General features: G+C 32.8%; 1 protein-coding gene across 3 annotated transcripts in view; it reads right to left on the bottom strand.

Annotated features, from left to right (window-relative positions):
• Window positions 1–25,120, bottom strand: part of IleRS-m (Isoleucyl-tRNA synthetase, mitochondrial) — an 81,256-nt gene that overhangs the window by 54,500 nt on the left and 1,636 nt on the right. For all 3 annotated transcript variants that reach the window (XR_016192681.1, XM_089232115.1, XM_089232116.1), the window contains exons 2-12: window positions 22,753–22,875; window positions 19,559–19,718; window positions 19,211–19,359; window positions 18,970–19,019; window positions 17,271–17,318; window positions 14,002–14,063; window positions 9,763–9,853; window positions 9,511–9,623; window positions 7,279–7,451; window positions 5,151–5,387; window positions 4,114–4,274 (exon numbers count right to left, since the gene is read on the bottom strand). Coding sequence is in view for 2 of the 3 variants with exons in the window: in XM_089232115.1 (XP_089088241.1) it covers window positions 4,114–4,274; window positions 5,151–5,387; window positions 7,279–7,451; window positions 9,511–9,623; window positions 9,763–9,853; window positions 14,002–14,063; window positions 17,271–17,318; window positions 18,970–19,019; window positions 19,211–19,359; window positions 19,559–19,718; window positions 22,753–22,875 (1,367 nt within the window). In the remaining variant the exon portion in view is untranslated. The remainder of the gene's footprint in view (window positions 1–4,113; window positions 4,275–5,150; window positions 5,388–7,278; window positions 7,452–9,510; window positions 9,624–9,762; window positions 9,854–14,001; window positions 14,064–17,270; window positions 17,319–18,969; window positions 19,020–19,210; window positions 19,360–19,558; window positions 19,719–22,752; window positions 22,876–25,120) is intronic.

Genomic DNA, 25,120 nt, shown 5'->3' on the forward strand with positions numbered 1-25,120 from the left:
ATTTTTGCATTTATCTAATCCTTGTACTAACAGTCATACACCCATAGCACTCTCATGGCAGTGATAATTGTTGAAATAGTCAAGTGAAGCATACACTAATGATATTACACAGACCTAGAAAAATTAACTCTGTCTTGGGTTTACATTCTATTAGTTAAAAAATTTCCAGGGGAATTTTTAACCCTGAAATTCCTAGTGTGCAAAGGGCCCTTTAAGCATTCATTACTGCAGCCAGTTTGAAGATAAAAATTCAGAATCACTTTTGCCTATAAAAGGTGAGGTAATTTTTTTTTCCATTTTATATTTTGAATTTGCTGGTATATGTCCCAGTTAACATCAACAACTCTTTGTTTGTTGCTTAATATATGTGACTGTGATTTCGCTAGTTTGTTAAAATGTTTTGTTTGTATTCTTTTTTTATTTTGCCATGAAGTTTGCTATGCAAATTTTTTTTTGTTACTATAAAGTTTGGATCGCAAATAAGGTGGTAATATATAGTAAAACCTGCCCAAGTTGGATACTTGTTCCATCACAATCTATTCAAGATATAGAGGTACAAAGAAATACTTTAGGGCATCATTAAAAGGCTTTAACTAGTAGAATATGGCAAAAACTAATTACACTTACAAGCATTAACCTTTTCAATAGGTGTTAGAAAATAATTGTGCACAAAATATCTCTTTAATTAACAACAATATCTTACAATTAAGTTTAAATGCAGTAATTAAATATGTAGATTAAATTAATCAGCCCCTGATTAATCTCTAACTGGGAAAAATACCAGTTTCTATTTTCAAACAAAATGTTTATTCTTTCAAATCAAATTTGAATTTTTTAAACATTTTGAAGAGGTTTTGCTCTTCAAAATATGAAATCAGTGTAAGATAATTTACACGTGTTACTGGTAGCTTTCTTTCAGTGATTGGGTCACACACACTCGCACTGTTTCTGACATATGCAATAAATTTTTGTAACATATTTTTGAAATTCAGATTGTCAAAGCCTTTATCCTTTTCTTAGACAAAATTTTTTAGCAGGCTTTTTCGCTATATATGAAATATAATTTATAACTTTAATATCATATTGATTAGTAGAGTGATTTCAGAGATTAACTGTTTTAAGCTACCAATATTAAGGAAATGCAAAATTGGAATAAAAATTTCATAAGTCAATTTTAAATTCATGTGCTATTTCTTAATTTTCTTTGGGGCATTTCTTTTTAATGCTAATATAAATTTTTCCTGGAATAAGGACATGCACACAAGACCAATAAAAAAGTATTTCATTTCATTCATACTGTAAACATACGAAAATTAATTATTATATACGAAAATTTTAACTAATTTATGTCAGAAAGATAAAGTTTTCTTTCTTTCATTTCCAAGGAGAAGAAGATTCCTGCTTTGGGCATCGATGTGCTGCGATGGTGGATAGCAGGTCATGCATGTACGCATGAAAACATTCCGGTTAAAATTAATACTCTGGAGGAATGTGCCCAGAACATTCTTAAGGTGCGCATTTGTTTTGATGATGTTATCAAGTTTATTAATAAAAATTTCTAAAATATTTCTAGCAAATTTCATTTATTCTAATTTCTTGCATATAACGCGCAAATTATATATTTATAAATATCTGAATTTCTTAGGGTGAATGATATTCTACTGCATATTGTCTATATTTTTTCCTCCTCTAAGATTGCCACAAAAATAGCTTATACAGTCAGACCCCCACTTATAACAAAGTCGAAAAAGTATCCATGTGAAAATATTCATTTTTTTGTCACGTATTCAACACTTGAGCAGATAATCACCAGACAATGAGCTGCACCTATCCAAGGTAAGAGCCCAGAGGGTGTCCAATGTCCAAGATATAGAGCAGCGTTTTTCAACCTATGGTCTGCGAATCAGAAGTGGTCTGCGAGGATGGCATAAGTGGTCCACAGGCTGACTTGATAAAATTATTCACAATAATATGTTGTAATTGTTACTAGTAATATCCATATAAAATTATACCTTGGCGCCATATATCGAGGAGAGAATACAGGAAATTGTAATCTTAAATACCAGCTATCACTAAATTTTGAAAAAGATTTGTGATTTATTGCTTCAAATGCAATTTGCTAATTACTGCTAAAATTGCTAAAGGGTGTGGAAATAAAGGGCTGCTACAAATCGCAGTTTTAAAAAATGTACAGTATTCTTAGAAAAAAATATCAAATAATGACCATCTTTCATTCAGAAAAATACAGTAAACATGGATCTCAAATAATAATCCATGAAATACTGGACATCGCCAATTGCCATCAAAAAACATTGCCAGTAGTAGTACAATAGTAGAATCACCAATTGTAATTAAAATTCTTGAAAAAAACATTAAACTTGACATGTGAGATAAATATTTAGAATATTTTGTCATAATTATTGTAATATAATTTATATTATGAAAACACTGGGGAGTGGGGTATTATGGCTTTAGTAATTATTACAAATTCATATAAACATCGTTGAAAAAAATGGGGCAAATGTGTAAAAGAAGTCAGAAAAACAAAAATTACAGGTATGTCCTGTAATACAGGACACAAGTAGCCCGTCAAATTGTTTTAGAAATTTTACTGGTCCTCGTTTTCAGAAAGGTTGAGAAATACTGATATTAATTATTATTATAAATACTGATATTAATTATTATTATAAATACTGATATAAGGCATTATAGCTGGCTCCATTCAAAACGGTCTAATATGAGGTGGTGTCCAAAGTGACAGGTTATACTGTATATATATATATTTGGATTGTAATATTACTTCAATACATTTATTTTTATATTTAATTTTTGAGGCTCAGTATGTCCTATTTAAGGCCTTGAATAAGCAGCACAATTCATAAGATATATTTTATGTATCATATCAATTTTTAATGATTTTTCCAGCTTTCTATATCTGTCTGTAACTAAAAAAAAAAATTATCAGCTAAAAGCTCCTGAAAAAAGAATCTCGCATTTGAGGGGTTTTGTTCTAAGTAAGCATTGCATATCTTTAAGTATAAAATTAAATTTCTTTTAGAATGTAACATGTATTCTACAAACTAATATTTAATAGAAAATAGTAGCTAAATGCTGAAAAGCAATTTTGAATAGTTTAAATGCAATTTAATTTGTATATATTGGAATGTTATACGACAATGTTTGTAGTAGATTTCTTAATTAATATAATTAATTTGCCACATCAGCATAAACGTTACAAGTCTCAAAAGTTGCATTTTTAAAAATGAAAGTGCCATAATGGATAGGTCAAAAAATGTGGTAGTTTACAGAATTCAAAAAATTTGACATACTCACGAAAAATATTTTGAACATTAAAAACATGGAAAATTATCTCAAAACAAAATTAATACTCAAGCTGTAACACTTGCATGAACAAAAAGTTTAAATATAGTGAAACGCCTGTCATAAAATAGAGTGAAATTATGCCACTAGGGGTGAGAATGTGCCCGTCTTAGATTCAGCAAATAAATGCCCCTTAGTGGCTTTTCATTGAAGCCATTAGTCTTCCCAATTAGTAAGAGGTAGTGGTATGTTGGTAAAACTAATAGCTTTAATAGCAAGCCACTTCAGGGCAATTATTTGCTGAACCCCAGGTGGCATAATCTCACCCCATTTTACAGTACATAACAATACTCAAGAGACTGGAGAAACCTATCGTTATAAAAGAGTTATCATTATAGGTGGAATACATTAACACAATGGAAAAAGCATCTAGACCAGAGAGTAATATTGTTAAAGTAGGGGTACCAACCAAATATTTTAGGAGCCAAGTGTGCCTGAACTAGTTAAATTAACACACACAGATTGTTTTAGATACCAATAACAATTTTTTAGTTGATTTGTCAAGCCCTGATATGAATATGCAATTTTTGTTGGAGAGTATCATTATATAGGATTGTCACTATACTATTAAAAAAAGAATTTGTTTTAAAATAAACATTTAAACCCTGTTTTCTGCACAGAAAATAAAGTTTATCCCTTTCTTTCAAGCAGAAATAAGAATGATTGCATAACTCAAACTACAGTAAATAACAATAAAAATACAACTAAAATAAAATCTTCTGTTTCACCAACTTGTTAACAACAGGAGTCTTGGCTTTGCCATGATAGAACACTGGTATAGGCACACCCCAAGCTCGCTGTCTGGATATACACCACTGTGGAGATCGCTCAAGCTGCGACAAAAGCTGATGCTTCAAGATGGTTGGAATAACCTTTACATCATCCAGAGATCTCTGAAAAAATAAATTCAATCACATAAAGGAGAAGAATAAGGACATTATATATGTTATAAGAAAAATAATTTAAAACTTCAAGGCCAAATTGAAAAATATAATTGGTACTTACAATTGCAGTTGGTAGAAAATTCCCTACAAATATTTACTGTAGTATTTTCAAGTTATAGAATATTATTTGAAAGTCTTAATTAAGGGGTCTCGTACCTTTAAACATGATTAAAAACAATGCTCTAGTAAAAATATCATTAAAAATACTAGTTAACCATCGATTTGTTTCAAATTTTTTATGTATATTTTCGATTGTATATGCTATCATAAAATTCACACATTTTTAATACTTATTTTTTAAAAACAGCTTGTGTGCATGATAAATAGCATGACATCAATGTTATTGAATAAAAATCAATCCAAAATAAAGGAAACTGTTCTGTTCTTGAAATGAAGCAAAAGATTGAAATTTCATTCGTTTAATCTTATTTAAAATTAAATTTTAAATTTAAAAAACAAAAAACTTTATATTTATAACTTAATTTCAGAAAAATTGAGTCCATGAAATCTCATTCTTTGCTTCATTTCGTGAAATGCATCCTTTTCTTTAATTTGAATCAATTTTTATTCAATTACATTGATGTCATGCTATTTTATCATGCGTGCAAGCTATTTCTAATGCATCTTTTTGAAAATTTGCAAAAAAGGTATTAGGTATTAGATATGTGTAAATTTTTATGCTGGGATGAGGCAGCATATACAATCAAAAATATGTGTAAAAAATTTGAAATAAATCAATGGTTAATTAATATTTTTAATATTACTACTAGGGCATAGCTTTCACCATGTAAAAAGGTACAATACCCCTTAAATGACATTACTTACAATGGCTGTATCTCTCAATGCTTGAACATTAATGAACCATTGAAGGCTACTGCGTATGATAACTGGTTTATTGCTTCGCCAATCATAAGGGTAGCTGTGCCTGTAATCATGTTGATACGTTATATAATTTTTCATAAGATGAAGGATTTCCTCTGTGCCTGAACCAAGAACATGTTTACCAGCCAGCGATTTTCCAGCTTCATGTGTGTAACAACCGGTTTCATCAACAATGCATGGCTAAAACGAAATGACCAGGGTCAAAATAAATATATAAAAATAATTCATAAAGTTTGTTAACTTTTGTTCATTATCAGAAGATGCAAATACAGTGGGTACCCCTAATTATCTGAGCTAATATGAACCAGGTCTACCTCGGATAACCAAAACACCCTATAATACTGACTTTATCGAATATTGAGGTTAAATAAAATAAAAACATGAATGATGAAAATTCTGTGTTTGCATAAAGATTATTTCAAAATACTACACAATTAATCAAAAATATCAAATAAATACAGTATTAAATTACATTAAATAAAGAATGGGGGAGGGGGGGGTATACTTACAATTAGAAAAATATTTTGAGTATTACAGTATGCAATTTGAAAATGATGCCTTTAAATAACATAAAGCTCTTGCTACAAGCTGAGGTTGTAGTTGAATCAATTTTTTTAGAAACTATGATAGTTGTGGTGGGCCTGGATCTTATATCCATTACATAATATTGGGCAAACGATATGGGGAATCTTTCTTACACATTTCAGTCATGGGTTAAGCTTGAAAACAAAAGACGTCAAACTTATTGTTGGGGTTTGTTACAATCCACTGAATAGGGATCCAAACTACACTGCCAAATTTCATGATGAAATTTCCTACATGTGTAAGCATAAGAAGGTTGGCATATTCTGGGATTTCAATTACCCGGGTATAGATTGGGAGAATCTTTCAGTTAGAGATCAATATGAAAGACTTTCTTAAGTTGGTGCTCGATAATTTTTCATACTGGCATGTATCAGAAGCCACTAGGGGTACTGCTATTTTGGATATGGTTCTCACTAGTTCCGATGATCTTGTTGAACATGTTTCGGTGGGGGACGAGTTTTCTTCCAGTGAATTCAATTAAATTTCTTCCAGTAGTTCAAAACTACTTTTCTTGTTCCAACACTTCCAAAAACAGTTTCTCTTCTACTGTGGCCAAGGAAACTCAAAAGGCTGGACAGTTCAGATAAAAGCTGTTTACAGGCCTGGATTCAGGGGACGGGGGAATAATCACTCCTTCTAAGAGCCCAATAACAAGAGAAAAAATTTGTGTCTCATAAAATACAGCACTATCCAATGATGCTACGCAATAAGTGGCTCCTCCCAACACATTTCCCAGGATCCAGGCCTGGCTGTACCTTCTGGATGCTTTATAGCATAGATTCCAAACCTTTTTTGCCCCATCGCCCCCTTCTTCAGAAATATTTTTCTCCATTGCCCCCAATCTAACCCATAGAATCCTATGTTATACTCGTAGCTTCTACCGCCCCCAGGGGGCATTAACACCCACGTTGGGATCACTGCTTTATAGTCTCACAAAAATTAGTCTTGGTTTAGATTTAAGAAAAAGAACACAGAAATAATGGGGGGGGGGGCAGGGAGAGGGGTTAAAATAAATGGTTTTTCCCCTGTCTTACCCCCCTCCCCAGTTCAAGAATGGTTTTGCTAATAAAGCCTTGTTGTAACAAAATTTTCAAGTTTTATTCGAGCTGTTTTCTGTAATGCTCAGCTGACAAAGATTAAGAAAGAGAAACAATTACTCTTTCAGCAAAAAACTTCCTTTGTTTTGTTTGTAGACTGATCTTGAATGACTGAACAGCAACAGGAAAATAATATGCATTTCTCTCATACTCATACTAACCTTCAAGATCAAAATAATCCTTATTCCTCAGACAATAGTCATTATTCCTGGTATAATGAGCAATTCTATTTTTGACACAAATTAATTTCATGCATGTTGTAATTATCTGACTCTTCATATCTTCCATTCTAGATTTGGTATAATCTCAAAATACCGCACAAACTTTATGACTAATATCCAATACGATTTATGAAAAATGAATGCAAATATGAAAAAAAAGAAACTCACAGAAAGAGGTATGTTATGCTCCTTAGAAGCAGCATAATCTTCTAATCCATGATTCGGAGCCATATGTACCAGTCCAGTACCTTTAGCCATTGTCACATGGTTGCCATGTAAGAACGGTAATTCACTGCTTCCATACAGAGGATGAGTATAGGTAGCTTCTGACAGTACCAAGCCTGAAGATAAATAAGGACTTGTATAAAAATTATTTCTCCAGTTCTTTCTACTTGAAGAGGAAAAAACAATTATTCAGCTGAATGAAAAAAAAATCTTTTTTTTGTCTCTCAAGTATTGATAAACAATAGAACTTCATATGCAATCCTTCCAAATAGAATAGGTGGTTAAATCAGTTTCCAAATGTATTTGCCCTACTACCTCCCTTCCCCAGAAAGAAATATTTCCAAGTGCCAACCTTAAAGCAAACCAATGATTCATTGTGTCTATAGTTCTTACTGCCACTCTGGTTCATTCCACTGTCTTTTTCTCACACATGGGCCTTGCCGCACTTTGGAAAACACTACTATAACACCATATCGCTACCTTCTAATGAAAACCTTGTACATTAATTTTTTTCGAAAATGACTTTTTAACAGTTTTAGATTGAGAATATATTTAACCTCTTATAACTTTTGAAAAAAATAATCAGAAACGATCTGCTCTCTATAGAGAAAAAAAAAAAAAAAAAAAGAGTCCCTTTCGTGTGTTATCTAATGGGACATCCCATCCTCTTTTTTGCTCTTTGGAAAACGGGTCAAAATATAATATACCCCTGATATTGGAAGAAGAGTATGAATTTTCACAATTTGCAAAAATCATTGCCAATAGCAACTGCTGAACTAAAACGATGATTTTCAACATTAAAATATTGATTAAGCTCACTGCGCAAACTATTTACGTAAATGTTGCATTGATACAGCATTATTAGTTTTATACTGCATAGACATACAGATGATGCGAAAAATAATTTGAAAACAAAAATAAAAGTTTTTAGTGCAGAATACTTTACTAATTGCAAATAGTACATATACTTGACTACATATAGACTTCAATAGATGGCAGTATATTTTTGAAAATCTGCACCCCCAAAAATATAGGACCAAGAGCTGCACTGATATTGCATTATTTTTTATGAGGAGTCTTCTAAAGTCCAGACTACAATTCTTTTCCTTGATGTACAGCGAATTACGAGAAGGCATGTAAGTTTTTTAAGAGTGGCACTCCTTTGAGACAACTTCGAGAAGAACAGTGCAAAATATGAAATTACAAAATCCAATGTAAGATAATAAATCCAATTAAATAAGTCAAGCTGAACTGGATGGTTTTACTGCACTGCCCATCCTTTTCTTAAAGGAATTTGATTACGTTTTACTGTTCAATGCCAGCATCATAGTTTTTTTGACTAATGAAACACCTTCATTTCTAGCTCTTTGCAGAGCTTTGTAAACCTTGTTTATGCCTCTGCACATGTCCTAAAAATACAGAAAACAATTGAATGCTATTGGGTAGCATCAGAATCACCCAAGAATAGGCTGATGTATCCAACTGCTTTGTTATGCAAATTGTTGTTTCACCTGTATACAAAATGCACGCCATAACTTTGAATGATGAATGATAGTTACTGTACAATGAATAATAAGTAGTGAATGTAAAATTATTTCTTCCATCCAATCAGAAGTTCTCAATGACTACTCTACTTTTTGTACCTTCAAACTAAGCAAAAGAAAAATTAATAAACCAAATGGTCCATGTGCACCCCCAAATAATCTGAAAAATGATGCAATTTCTACTTTGGCAGAATTATTAATTGCAATCTACTACATTTGTATTATTTGGCAATATATTGACGATTCCCTTTTTATTTAAAAAAAAGTTTCACAAATTTTGTTGACAGGATTTGGTAAGAAAAAGCAAGGCAAAACCTAGCAAGTAGGACATTTTACCAAAAAAAAAGTAGGAAAAGTAAAACATTTTACCAAAAAAGTAAAAAAAAGTAGAACAGGTGGGAGCTCTGCAAATTTCGCAATAGCATGAAAACATATGAAAGTGAAGACAAAAAAGAAAGATATTTGATAGTCACATTAGAGCAGTTATTTATACCATGATGAAGACAGGGGGGAAAACTACAACTGTAGCTTATCTCTAATAGAATGCTCTCGATCCTATGACATGTCTTGGGTGCACAAATTTATATGAATGTATTTATCAAATTGAGTATTAAATATATTTTGTAATTACCATCAAAGTCTGTCAAAACAGTGAGATCTCCATGTAAGTTCTTAAACACATCTGTTAATTCACTAGAGACAATATACAGTTCAGTCTTGTTAGGTGACTCCAGGATAGAATACCTAAATGTATTTTATCAGAAGTAATAATTATAACTTCATATAAAAATGGAGATGACTTGAAAGAAAAGTAAAATTCAAATAAAAAATATAGATTATGCACATTAGTCAATCAAAGGAGGCACAAAGAAATAATAAATACCTCTTGTTTTTAGCGTAGCAAATACCTTGATTAGCTGGAAGTGTCCAAGGTGTTGTGGTCCATATCACTGCATACAAAGGTAGGTTTGATGCTGGAATAAATTATATACATCAAAATCTTGATGAAATCTAGGTAAAAATTACTGTAATATTGAAACCAGCAAAAAAGAAACATTGTTGAATTTGGCGATAATTTCTACATAACTAAGGAAAGAAATGTCAATACAGTTTCAGACAGATGAGTCATGTGATAAAGCTTCTACTGTATGTTCAATTAGACCAGGGGTCTTCACCCTGTGGACCTCAGAGTGGCAGACCATTTTTAAAAAATAGCTACTTTGCATAGAGAAATTAAAAAAAATTTTTTTTTTAGAGCTCTGGCCACCAGACTCTGTACTGCTGTATTTAGAAACTATAGCCACCTGGCAGTCAAGTGGTTAGGGAACTAGCTTCTCACTGTGTAGGTCTGGGTTCGGATCCCGGTTCGGGCATGGATGTCTACTAACCTAATACTAACAAATTCCCTGGACGGATCATGCTGATCCCTTGGAAATACGTGAAGATCACATTAAAAAAAAAAAGAAGAAAGAAACTCTCTCTCTGTGAGATATTTTCCAGATTCAAAAGTGTTGCACATTCGGTACATTAAAAAGGCAGAAATAGCAAATTCAGGGGAGCATGAGTCAAAACAGTTTTTGAAGCCCATGATTTCTTAGGGGCCGAATTCAAGTATTACCATTTTTGATCACCTTCCCCCCCCCCCCCCCGTCAGCAAAATTTTGTCAGCACTGCCCCCTACCTCTTAACACATATTTCTGGGATCAGAAATGTACACAGAATGGGAGGGGGGAAGGATTGGGGGTCGCTTTGGTGATTATTACCTCCATGGCAACTTTTTTTCTCATGGGGGGGGGGGGGAAAGGAGGGACAAACATCCGTCTAAAGAGTCCCATCTTTGTTGCAGAATAATGGCAGGTGACTCCAACCTCCTCTCCCATAATCCTTTGTGTCGCAAAAGCTACTGTAAGCTCCTTTGCCAGCTATCTTGAACCAACCACTTCTGTTCAATCTATGTAACCAGTGACAACTTCTGGAAACAAGAAGGGGAATACCGGCATAAACTAAACGCCATGTAAACAGGGGTTGCAGCGAAAATCCCTATTAACCAGTCAACTGTCCAATTAATTTCTCCGAGCGTTACCCGCAGTGTCCACTTCTTTTTGAAGATGCGCTTGCTTTTTCCCTTTTCTTGGAAGTTTGAAATATTAAAATATTTTTTTATAGCATGTTACGCATATATATTGTTGTAATTGTGTTAATTGCATTTTTAATTGGGTTGCTGTATTTTTGAAACATATGACAACCATATTTTTATGGGCATCTTTTTATCAGCCACCTCGTTGGGCATTTTGCCTGTTGTGGTGTTGTATTTGTATGTTTTTTTATAGCTCGAATGTGTCGAGACATGATATGACACCCAGGGCTCCCACTCAAAAAATGAGAAAAAGTAGGAAAACGCAGGACTAAAAAGTAGGATGAGGGAGGGTAACCCCCTTAGACAACATAATCATAGCATAATGGAAAAAAATACCTAAAAAAATTTTTTTTTAAATAATTTAAAAAAAAAATTTTAATTTCGCATTAACTTTTTTTTCCCCTAGCACTATTTCAGTCAAGCCAAAACTAAATGACAAATGACGGTTACAAAACCAACTTTTGGCCAAAACTGCACTAGCAACCACAGATAATTCTTTGCTCTCTCTCCTCACATATATCACATTCTTTTTTGGAGTCTTCCAAAGTGAGGAGCTTGTCAACTCTCTTCGATAAGGCACAGCAAATTTCGAAGACATAAGTTTTTTAAGAATGATGCACTTTCGAGACCACTTTCGAAAGCACAATGTGTGAATTACAAGATCCAATGTAAATAAGGCAAGGTGAACCAGATAGTTTTACTGCGTTGTTCAGCATTTTTAAATTTTGCTGTTTTGTTTACATTTTATTGTTCAATGCCAGTGTAATCATTTTTGACAAATGAAGCACTTCCATTTCTAGCTCTTTGCTGAGCATTGTAAATATTGGTTATGCCTCGTAAATATTGTTTATACAGAAGACAACTGAAAGATATATATGGTAGCATCAGAATCACCAAACCTAGAATATGCCTATGTATCCAACTGCTTTGAAATGCAAACTGTTGTTTCACCTATTTGCATTGCATGCAAATAGGTGAATTCAATCATGCAATCATTAATTGCATTCTCCAAAATTTGTAATATTTGGCAATATATAAATAGTTTCCTGCTCAATTAAAATCAATTACACAAATTTTGTCGATAGGATTTGGTAAAAAAGTAGGACAAAAACTAGAAAGTAGGACAAAACCGAGAAAGTAAGACAAAAGTAGGACATTTTACCAAAAAGTAGGACGAGTGGGAGCCCTGGACACCCCAAAAGTGGGCAGGGGTGGTAATAATGTTCTGTGACTAAAAGAAATGCTGTTGATGGATTTATGTGGAACCATAGCAGTTGAACCTTTGCTAAAAGATATATGAGTAATAAAACAGATGCATCTTCGTAAGGGAATCGGAAAAAAAAAATCGCAATAATAATCTCAGACCTGGAAATATAATTGTTCAACTCCATCTAGTGATGTGATAATAAAGTAGAAGGATGGCTGTACAGAGATGGCAGCACATGTATGGCAAATTATTTCATCATATCTGTGAAAAAAGCAGAAAAGTCTTCGTGTCGGCAAATGGCGTCGTAGGCAACACCATTACATATATCAGCGACGGCAAATGCGATCTTAACCACTTGACTGGTGAAAAAGACCGAAAAAAGTCTGCGTGTCGGCAAATGCTGTCGTAGGCACCAACATTACGTATGGCAGCGACGGCAAATGCCGTCGTAACCACTTGACTGGTTAAGGGTAACTTCCCGGGATATTTTATTCCACATGTAAACGGGGCTAAAGTGTGCATGGTAGCTCTTAGAGGCGTGGCCTACCCATGTCAGAGGTAAGCTTTCGATATCTTTTACGATAGAAATAATTCTTTATTTGACTATTTTGGGGAACCTGAATGAACGTTGACTGAAGCAAGGAAGCTTTGAGGGTGATAGAAACCTAAAGAACCACTGCTGTATAAATGGCCAGTCTAACTGTTATAGACAATTTAATGGTCCCTGAGGTTTACAAAAACTGAGATACGCTGTCATAATTGAAACTGATTATGCTAATCCCTCTTTATCGAAGCGATTCTGCGAATGAACAGAACCAGAGTTATTTGCAGTTGAAGATCATCAACTTGCTATAGATCACACCACTTTACTGCATACCAACTGCGGTCACATATCGTCATATGACAATTTCCAACCAGTGGAGTTGAGTGGGAAATGAAGGCTATATCTATCAGTGATCACCCAGGTTCGTTAGGTAAAGAACTTTTTTCTGATGTTCTTGGCCCGGATTCAAACCAGTGGACCTTGACGGTAACCTTCATATTGGAAGACAAGAATCTTACTACTGCCACTTGGGCGTCAAAGATGCCCATAGAGCTTCTCTCGGAATAATACAGTAGAATATCTTCATAATCTGATTTTGTTTTTGATAGAGAATTTTTGATCTTATGGAAGTTAATCCTATAACATAGTTCCCAAACTTTTTGTTCCATCGCCCCTTTCTTCAGGAATTCTTTTCACTCATCGTCCCCCCAACTCAAGTGAACTCCACAGAATTCTATGTTATGTCTGTAGCTTCTATCGCTCACTCTGGACCATTCCATCACCCACCAGGGGACAATATTGCCCCACTTTGGAAAACACTGTCCTATAAAAAAATTCCATTCTTTGCCGAAAACTTTGTTATATATGATATTCATAAATATGGCAATTGGTTATAAACAATATTTTTTAACAATATTTAAATATTGCAAGTTAACTGAGATGGAAAAAAAATGTGTCACAACAATGATTCGTAATATCCGATTTCGTTACAAGTGGGGCTCAACTGTATATCATAGATAGTAATGGAAGTCAAACAGATGTTACATTCCCATGGCGACACTATTACTAATTATAGTAACAAATCTTACAAAAAAGCAAAAATACAAAGATGAAAATAGATAAAAGTTGGAATTTTTCCAACTATATTGACCATTAAATACAAGGGGTTGACACTAGAACTGTGCTAAAATAATTAAAAATATTTAAAAACTCATGCGAATAACGAAATACATACTTAATTTAGACTTTATGGCATCAGGACAACAGACAATAGGAAACTTGACGTAGACAGATGGACTGGAACAAAATAAAATTAGTTCTTTACTTCTGATTCGATAAAAAAAATATCATGGATATAATAAGATGAATGATGGACAATTCATAATTCATTTCTTTCATTCCAGAACACACCAGATATGGCATAAACAATTCTGCAATAATTAAAATGTCTGTGATAATCAAAGTATTCAAAATCTTAACACAACATTCATACAGAGAATTGAATGTACAGTAGGACTACAATATCTTATGAGTTGGGTTGGAAAGGTGGGTGATCTTTTTTTCTAAAAAAACTAAACAAAACTGAGGATGAGAAAAATAAGCTTGTAAGGTTAGACAAACATGTTAGTCCTGCTGCTTGCAGGTATCATGGTGCTCACTGAAGCATTTAAGAGTGCTTAATAATAGAAGTCATTTAAAGACCATTTTTCAAAGCACTGCTAACCTATGTAAAGTAATCTTTGGAATGTTGCAAGCTAAAATCAGATTACGGTGTATTTCATCTAACTTTATATTTTTTAATAGTTAAAAAAGCAGGTATTTTTTTCCATGAGAATTATACCAATTATTTGAAATAACTTTTGTGCAAAGAAAATTTTCTTTAGCACACAGCCCAAAATTCTGAGTTAGGTTCAGTCTGCATTAGCTTAGATAATCAGGTTCTGAAGCAGGGTTCTTGTGTTTCAGAATTTTTCAAATGTCAAAACTACAGAATCTTTGTTTTGAACCCACTTAATTCAAGTGTTTGCCAATAAGCTAAAATTTTATGGTAATCTAGTTTACTTATTCTTGTGGGATTATCCCAAAGCCTATAGGCCTACAGTGAAACCTTGCTTAAAAGATTTTCAATATATAACAATAAATCCCTCCACAATGATATTTTTTCAAGTCTTGTCACTGTCAAAACTCTAATGTAAAACTGCAGCCTCTCAATATAACGATAATCCTTTCATGATAGTGTTTCATAACGGAGGTGCGGAAGAACATTTTTAGGGGGGTGCAAGATTGAAAAAAAATTACATATGACTGATTATTCAGAAAATTGGAATGATTATAAAAATTGAATTTTTGAATTCTTAAACAAATATGAATCAAATGGATATTTTGACACCTCATCTTTTGGCTTTCACTTGCAGAAATGTCACATATAATTTTGCTTTCTAAAAGTTTCTCTTTCGATTAGCGATTGTACTTTTTTTCCATTTTAATTGAGGAAAAATACCATTAATACCTAAAATATTTCATGATTTGTTTACAATAAATGTAATACGAGATAAATTAAAAATAACATGATATAGAAACCATGTATGCTATTAGCATGCTGCACTTATATTTGTTACCACAGTGAGCATGATAAACATTTATATATTGTTGTTCTAGCTGGAATCTATAAGTAAAGGGAACTATTCATTGAGTCATTTTTTTGCAAATTTAAAAAAATGTTAAGCAATTAGTTTAGTTTAATTAATTAGATAATTTTAGTTTATTTAATTAATTAGTTTAATTAATTTAAAGAAAAAAGGCCAAAATTAACTGTAGGATGAACTGTAGGTGAGAAAAGAAAATTTAATAACTAAAAGGGTCTATATAGAAATTAATTATTGAAAAAACTAAATTTTCTAAGATAAAAAATATATTATCCAAGGATGGTAAGTCAAATTGCACTGGGGGGAAGGGTGCAGAATGGAAAAGGGTTAAGAACCACAGTTCCACAATATTTTTTCTTGGTCAACAGAGTATAATTATATAAAGGTTTCACTGTACATAAAAATCATCCAAAAACACTCTAAGAGTTGTAGGATGCAATAATGGATAATATATATATATATATATATATATATATAGTTTTTTTCTTATAAAATATACAATTTTAATAAAGCATAGCATAAATACTGAAGGGAAACCTACGGAAGGATTTGACATTCTGATTCAGAATGATTGACCTTCCTAAATTTCTTCAACTGCTTGTATATGTGCTTTGATATAAACCATCTGCTGTACTCTTTTTACAACAGATAAGTGTTTAAAAAAGTTTATTACATCATATATGTAATGTTGATTTTTGTTATTATTAAATTATCTAGATAATCAGTAAGATACTCTTATTGTGCATAACATTGAAATATATCTAGCGATCAAAATACTAAATTATAGAACTAAAATGTCATTTAACTTGGCAATGCTAGCTTGTACATGAAGCTTAAGAAACTCCTGTAGTCAAACTTAGTTATTCTTACTTCTGCACTACGATATGGTATATTTACTAGCATTTATAATGGAATGGTTTTCCAATTGAAGAGAGAGAGCTGTATTTAATTTTAAATATGCAAAACAAATGCTTTGAGTATCAAGTCCTGTTGGCTCTGCTTTGGTTGAAAATACTCTTTAAAACTCTGTGAATTTATACACCCTGAGCTCTAAGAAATTTTTAGATGAAAATAAATGATTTTAATTAGTGTATTAACACAGATGCTGCTCGAGAACTTTCAATATGGAATAAAATTTTGGGTAGATCAGAAAATTTAAAATATCAAAATATATTCTCAGTAATAATTCCGAATATAAAACCCTTTAACATGTTCACTGCTAATGACGCCATGGTGGCGTCATGTACAAAAGTAGTTTTAATCTTGAAAAAAATGCACTCCGTGGACTTGACAAGCAATTTAGGCCCCTGCAGTGAACGTGTTAATCTACATAAAAGTATGTGTTTTTTTATTTAACATATCCATCAGGTTAAAAACTATTTGACAACATTGACAGTAAGTTTTTTACTGTTTTAAATAACTAAGTTTTCATCATGTTATATACCTATTGTGTTCAAAACATTTTCAAAAAGCATTCATTTAGATTTTGGACGGTTTTCGACAGTTTAAAGCTGTTTTTGACACTTGTCAAACACCTGTTATGTCAAAAACCAAACCCTGGTTCATAATAAAGTTTCAATTACCTCAATAGTTTTATGAACTGTCGGAATTAAGAAGTTAAAGTAATCTCGATAATTTAAGGTGAATGGGGCCAAGGCCAACTTATATATATACTATTGAAAAGGTGGATTAAAATAAAAACAATAGAAAATGTGCTAAGACACCAGCTTCACCTGAAAAAAAATAAAACTGTATTGCAAAAAAAAAAAAAAAAATACATAGAGGATGTGAGTGGATACATACATGTATCATATATACACTGCCTAAAATAAATACATTAACTAAAAATTCTGCATACCTTGTGTGTTCTAAATTATACTCCAACTCGGCTTCAGCTAGTGAAGTTCTGGAAGAATTATTTCAAGAATTAGTAAATACAAGCCCTATAAATATGCAACACAAAATATATACTGATATTTTTATTCGAAATCTCATGCTGGTCTCATGTTAACCCTTACAATGTCAATCCCTAGATATCTCGCCAAACTCGATTTTCGGTCATCCCAAAATATCTCAGGTTTTTAAAACGCTTTTATTTCAGTATTGATGAGAGCCTAAATGAAAGTTGTTTTTACAATCAAACATGTCCCCCTCTTTGCAATTGATCAACTGCCAGTGGCAGAGCCAGCTTTTATTCCCAGTTAAATAGCAGAAGGAGAGAGAGAAAGACTGTTTCCCCCCCCCCCTTCTTTCAGCACAGCTAAGAAATATAGGTTTAGTATATATAAATAATACAAAATGTTTCCCCTTCCAAAAAAAAGTATTTCTCTTTCTAGAAAGCCACACACTTCATGGCAGGTGTCTTTGTATAATAGTGAGGGAAATAAAAGCAATGAACAGAGTCAATTTTCTTGTTTTCATGTTGAGGATGGGGAGCAGCATTCATCAGCTTGCAATAGGAATAAAAAATTTTGAAAATAAATGGCGATTGTGCTAGAAAGTTTAGTGATTTCCAATGTGGCAGCTATGATTCTTAGAATCAAAGTTATGTTCACTTTAGTGTGGCGTTTTTACATACAAGTAATATGCGAATAAAGACTTTAAACATGTTTTACGAGAATGCTATTTTTGACATTTTACCTGACTTTGTGACTGGATTTGTAAAAATTGATACATTGCATCCTTACGAAATATTAATGAGATATTTTTCTATTTATTGTTGAGGTTATGAACCAAAATCTAAGGTCTATCACATACATTTTTTGAATTACAGTGTTTTATAGACAAAATGTAGGATGAAATTTCAAAAAATTCACACGTACTTAAACATATTTTGGTGTAACTTATGAACATATCATGCAATCCTTTAAATTTTGGTTCATAACCTGCAACATTACTAGCTAAATGCACTGTGAAAATCACAAAGCATTTCATTAATAAAAGTTTTTGCAATCGTGTTTCGAATATCACATGAATTTTGCCTAAAATTTGACATAAAAATGACTTTTTCATAGAAAATATAATAGATAGACCAAAATTTGTCACTGTTTTCACCATTTCGAGACACTTTCTATCAAAAAAATGTATTTAAAGTTCACTCCAGATCCATTTTAAAGAAAAGTGACAAGAAAGGTAGTCAGATACCTTAAATCTTTTTCTTCTTTTGTTTTTGGTATTTTTCTCAACTTACAGTGAAACTTGAATGATACTCAAAGGAATGGAGAAACGTATTATAAAATATATATTGTACAAGATGGAATATATAGTAACACTACAAAAAGTACATGAGAATTGTGAGTAATACCTTTATGTAGGCGATTATAGTGGCAGAGGATAGGCTATTATTACATATGATTTTTACCATATCACAATTTCTTTATTGTATCATATCAGAAATATTCAGATTTTTTTAATATACATTCTTATCAAACAAAAACAACTTTTTCTGCAAACGATATGAGTGTCCTTCACAAATAATATCACAAAAGCAGAAATATTTATTATTTCCAACTCATTTTAAAAATGAAAATACTAATCAAAGTAAAATGCACACATACCTGTTTGAAGGTGACCAGAACACTGGTTTATAATCTTGAAAAATGAGGTTCTGAAAAATTTTAAATAATCAATGAAAGGAATTAACAGAAATTTTAACCATTAACAAGCAACTTTAGCATTAAATTAATCTTGAATCCAAGCAAATTTGTCAATATTAACATTTTCAAAATATCAATAGTTTAGAAGAAAGTTTATAAAAATTGAGATTCGCAGAAAACTAAAAAATTTTGAAATAGCCACCTTTTCATATAATGAATAAAATAATTGCAGCTGGGCCATGACATACTCTTTGCTGGACGTCATGTAGATATTGTCCCAATCGGCCATTAAACCCCATTTTTTAAATGAGTCTAGTTGAATTTTCTTTGCATTTTCAGCAAATTCATGAGCTAAAAAAAAGTTGCAAGTACATAAGTTATGAAATTTTTATTTTAAACATTTTTAACTACATTCTGATGTATCTACCTTGCTCAGTAACATTTACTTTTTTTACTATTGAAATAAACTAGATTACTAAGCAATATTTGACAATATTTTCAGAGGACATTTTGGCTTGTATGCTGTGTGCAATATCCACTAAAAAGATACCTTTTCTGCACACTTCTGCTTTTCCAAAATTGGTGGAGATGGCATCATCACCTCTAACAACCTTGAGCTCGATTGGTAAACCATGGCAATCCCAACCAGGAATGAAAGTGACCTGAGCTCCATCTAATAGTTTGCTTCGAATAGTGATATCTTTTAAAACCTGTCAAAAGAAGAAAAAAACATATATACAAAACAAGCATCAAATGGGTGGCATATGCTCAATCTCACACACACACACACTATCACATTTTTATCTTTTTTTTAAAACTTAATCTGCCAACGTACTGGTCTAGTTTTTGCCTCTTACATAGCTTGCATAAGTTATACAGTAATACCCTGACTTACACTACCTGAGTAGCACAATTTCGGAATTACACGATTTTCTATGAAAAATTCACATTTCTGAAGTTCAAGCATAATCACTGGAATACTGTTGAGAGATCACTAAAGTGGTAATCAAGTAAAGAATTGTTTTATTAAATCAGAACATTATATGAAATGAAATTACACTAATTTTTGAGAGGATTTGAAAAAAAAAATTATGGAAATTCGGCCGGGATTTAGAAGTAGAATCACAATTCTTGTTTGATATCTGCCATTTTTTAAAAGAAGGTCACAATGTCATACCTGAAGTCCACCCCCAAATTAAAGAATAATCAGTTTAATGTGATGCTCTTTGATGACAATGCATCTGCAAGTTTAAATTAATTCTAAATCATTGCTGATAGTTGCTTTCTTGCCTCCAAACACAAGCAGTTCATTTCTTTTGATGATGGGGGCAAAGCATTATGTTTACTGAAACATTCAAAGCGTTTAATACATGACTTTCATTTGCACAGATTTTAATGGAATGAAGTCTTTTTAATAGACCAGATTGAGGTCAAAATTGAGGTAGAAAAGCTTACAAGGAGAAGGGTCCAAGGTGACATCTTCAAAAAATTTTGAAAAAATTACCACTGATTCTACTCGTATAAATATTAACAAAAATATTTAAAAAAATCTGGTGGTATTATTTATGGGTCACTCAAAAATTTTTTAAATAATTATATTTTGAACATTAATAGAGGCTAAGAATGAATTTAAAATCCCCCAACCCTAGAGTGACGGCATTCAAACAATACATGATCAGGTACAGAACAGGGAAAAAAATAGACATTAATTTCTAAAACAAAGCTGGAGGAAAGAACAGAAAAGAAAGTGAAAACAAGTTTTTATAGATATCACCAATAAGTGTAAGAGGCAATGAGTAGCTGACTGTTGCCATTTTAAATAATTTTCTGCAGCTTTAATAATTGCATTCCAACATTAATTTCTTTGTTTTTATGTGTTTCTAGGCAAGATGAATGTACTTATATTTTTTTCGTAATTTTCTGAGCACGACACCTTGGAGACCCTTTCCTTGTTAGTCACTGTTGTTCGCGTTGATTTGTATGGCACAAGGCACACCAGCTAGTCAGACAAATTTAAACATTGCATCATACAGATAAATGTGAACAAAAATTAATAAGCTTGTATAAAGCTGTTTTGTCGTACCTAACCAGCCTTATGAAGCCCCCATAGAAGAGTACAATAGCATAAGTCATATAAAAAAGAAAAAGACTGGTATTCTTCCTGAAATTTGATCTAAATTAACTAATATTTATGTGTTTCCAGGTTACGAAAAAATAATGGATTTTTTCATTTAAATCAGATTTTTTAAAAATTTAAATTAACTCACTGCTTATTAATTAAAACAAATCTTGTTAATTATTGAGAATGCATATTTCCATATCACCTACCTGCTTTTTTTTTCACCTAATCTTTCAAATTTAATTCAACATCAATGAATAAACTACAAACGAACTGCAAGCAAAAAAATCTGAACACCAAAAATCTGTGTTTATGTAACACGAAAAGTCGTTGAGCCCTAATTTATTTCATAGATTAACTTTTTTTATAGAGAAAAGTGCTTTTATTCATGAGGTCCCCCCCCCCCCTATTAAAGTGAATGCCTGCTGGCAGTATTACACGTATGGTGCAGATATCTCAATTCACTCGATACACAACCAAAGGGCCATTCAGCATCAATTCATTAAAACAAATTCTATTGACAAGATTATTTCTAGATGGATGCATTTATTATAATGTGTTTTTAACTTGCATAATGTTGCTTGACAATTTGTATTCTTTCACAGATTTAAGGAGTTTTGGTGAAAAAAACGAGAAAACTCAAAATTTAATTACAAAAAGTTAAAAAGTCTAAAGCCCACCGATATTTATGTTGGTACAACATCTATTATATTATTTTGAATCGTCAAATAGGGCATAGAGTTCAAGGCTTTATATAAAAAAATAATTCCTGTTTTTCAATCGGGGGAACACTAAACATTTTCAATGCATTACAATATGTAATACATTGAAAAAATGCTTAGTGCAGTTTAGCTAAGTGCTTAGTTCAACTCCCAAATATTTTCTGCAATTTTTTCCATGCACAAAATCTAGAAATAGTGCAGTTTTCTCTCTCTGCACTGTATCTAGAGATTAAGTTCAAGTCTATATTTTTACCCCAAAGATCTTCTATATTTCTTTAAAATCACAACGTTAACACATTAATAACATACACACCATATCAGGTTACTTTTGCTTCAATATCATTGAAGAACAATTTATGCAAAGAAAAAACAAAATTTAAATTCTTGATTTAAATCAATGATTTAAAAAAAAAAATCAAGGGTATTACTGTGTTACCATATTTTCCTACGTATAATCCACAGATTTTTATGTTAAAAAACATAGAAATTTCTTAGTGTAGGTTGTCTAACATTATGTCATATCCAGAGTTCTAGTTTTTTGGAGCAGAAATATTTACAAAATCAAATTTGCAAAAAATAATTTTTTTTCGATTTATAAATGACATACTGATGAGAGTATAGAATTTGACATTTCATTTACAAAAACATATAACTGTCCATTCCATGAAATTTCTTTACTGGTGAATGAAATGCAGATTACAAACAGCTGCGGACAAAATTTTCTCTCTGAGTAACGAAATTCGCATTTGCCAATTATATGCAGGAAATTACCATAGGCCTAGTAAAGAAGAAACACATAATCTAATCCATTTCCAACCATCCAAAAAACATGCATTCGTTAAAATGGAATTTACACATGTACAAATAATGAAAATTTAATGTAAATAAAATAAAAATAATTACCTTGTTCACCGCATGACCAATGTGAACATCTCCATTTGCATAAGGTGGGCCATCGTGCAACACAAATTTGTCACCTTTCTTGTGTTCTAGCTGCCATTTACACAGGGAATCAAATTGTGCTTTCTGAAATAATAAAGACAATGTAATACTAAGAGAAACGTTTTTCCATCAGTTGAATTTCATTTGATTTAAACATCTAAGATATGGCATATTCACATGAATAGGGTACCCTTTGATTTTTTTGTTCTGAAAAAAATGCATTTGCATAATATCACTAATATCAACCAGAACTGATAACACATTTCCTACAATATACGTATTTTGAGTATGACCTGTTTTAACGATGTTATGGTACAGTTGGCCTGAAACTTGAATTCCCAATTTCAAAGATATGTCACAGTAAAAGCCTAAAACAATGTTATCAAGTGAACGTTAGGCCCTGTCATCATGTGGATCTCATCTTTTCTTATTTCTTTCTTTTGATGTTTTCATCCCAGATTAGCACATGAAAAATGAATGTTTATGTGAAATACTTCGGAATAGCTATAGTATAATCCCTTATTCCTTTGCCGATTTCCTTTCCAGCCCGTTGGCGCTTTTCTTCCTGGTTGGTGATGATCGGACCACATTTTGTTTCTTTTCCTACTGGCGATTATTAGTTGAATCTTGTTGTAATGAATACCGTTATAACGAAAATATTGTTTTGACAAATACTTTCCAATCCCCCAGATAAGTTTACACAGGAACAAGGCAAAAACCTAGATTTCCTTTATAACAAAATTTTGTTATAACGAAGTGATTTCTCTGGTCTCTTGGAGTTTGTTATAGCAGGATTCAACTGTATTTCCTTCCTCTTGTGGGTTACTGTCGTTTTTCTAATGTTGTTCGATGTTAAATGGCACCATCCCCCATAGAGGGCACTGGTTACAATACGCTTTTATATTACTTCAGTGTTTGAGTGATTTGAAACAATTGAAACTTTTTAAGTTTTTCCTTGTACAGTATATATATAAGGCCTATACTGTTTTCCACTATGCAGAATGTGGGGAATGTTGCTTTCAATTTTTCTTGTTGGATTATTTGGATATCATTATCTCTCAGGTTGTATCTTTATATACAAATATTAAGAGGGCTACAGCGCCATCTATTGATAACATTTCGAGATATTTTTTTATTTCGTTGTCAGACAAACTCCCATTCCTTCACGTATGTTTAGGTCATCCTGACAAGTGGTTCAGTGTTTCGAAATCAGGACTTTAATTACAATCATCCTGTATTTATACTGTTATATTTTTCCTGATGTTTAGTCTAGAAAGTGATATTTTTACTATCATTGGTTTGCATGTTTTGTATATGCAGGCGATTATTTTTTTTTTCGACACCCATAGCATCAGTTACAGCCTTGGCGACTTGCCGTCAGACGTTTTTGGTGCCGAAAGAAAAAAAATATCCAACTGCTGATTATACTATGGCTGTACATATACACTGAAGAGCCAGAAAAAAACTGGTGAACCTGCCTAATATCGTGTAGGGCCCCCGCGAGCCTGCAGAAGTGCCGCAACACGACGTGGCATGGACTAGACTAATGTCTGAAGTAGTGCTGGAGGTAATTGACACCATGAATCCTGCAGGGCTGTCCATAAATCCGTAGGAGTAAGAGGGGGTGGAGATCTCTTCTGAACAGCACGTTGCAAGGCATCCCAGATATGTTCAATAATGTTCATGCCTGGGAATTTCGGTGGTCAGCAGAAGTGTCTAAAGTCAGAAGAGTGTTCCTGGAGCCACTTTGTAGCAATTCTGGACGTGTGGGGTGTTGCATTGTCCTGCTGAAATTGTCCAAGTCCGTCGGAATGCACAATGGACATGAATGGGTGCACGTGATCAGACAGGATGCTTACGTACCTGTCACCTGTCAGAGTCGTATCTAGACGTATCAGGGGTCCCATATCACGCCAACTGCACACGCCCCATACCATGACAGATCCTCCACCAGCTTGAACAGTCCCCTGTTGACATGTAGGGTCCATGGATTCATGAGGTTGTCTCCATACCCGTACACGTCCATCAGCTCGAAGCAATTGGAACTGAGACTTGTCAGACCAGGCAACGTGTTTCCAGTCCTCAACAGTCCAATGTTGGCCCAGGCGAGGCGTAAAGCTTTGTGTCATGCAGTCATCAAGGGTACATGAGTGGGCTCCGAAAGCCCATATCGATGATGTTTCGTTGAATGGTTCGCACGCTGACACTTGTTGATGGCCCAGTATTGAAATCTGCAACAATTTGCAGAAAGGTTGCACGTCTGTCACGTTTAATGATTCTCGTCAATCGTCGTTGGCCCCGTTCTTGCATGATCTTTTTCCGGGGAACA

This window comes from Pholcus phalangioides, unplaced genomic scaffold (assembly GCF_987345545.1).
Source record: "Pholcus phalangioides strain wild (caught in Gottingen) unplaced genomic scaffold, Ppha-v1.0 ptg000005l_1, whole genome shotgun sequence".
In the NCBI taxonomy this organism is placed as follows: domain Eukaryota; kingdom Metazoa; phylum Arthropoda; class Arachnida; order Araneae; family Pholcidae; genus Pholcus; species Pholcus phalangioides.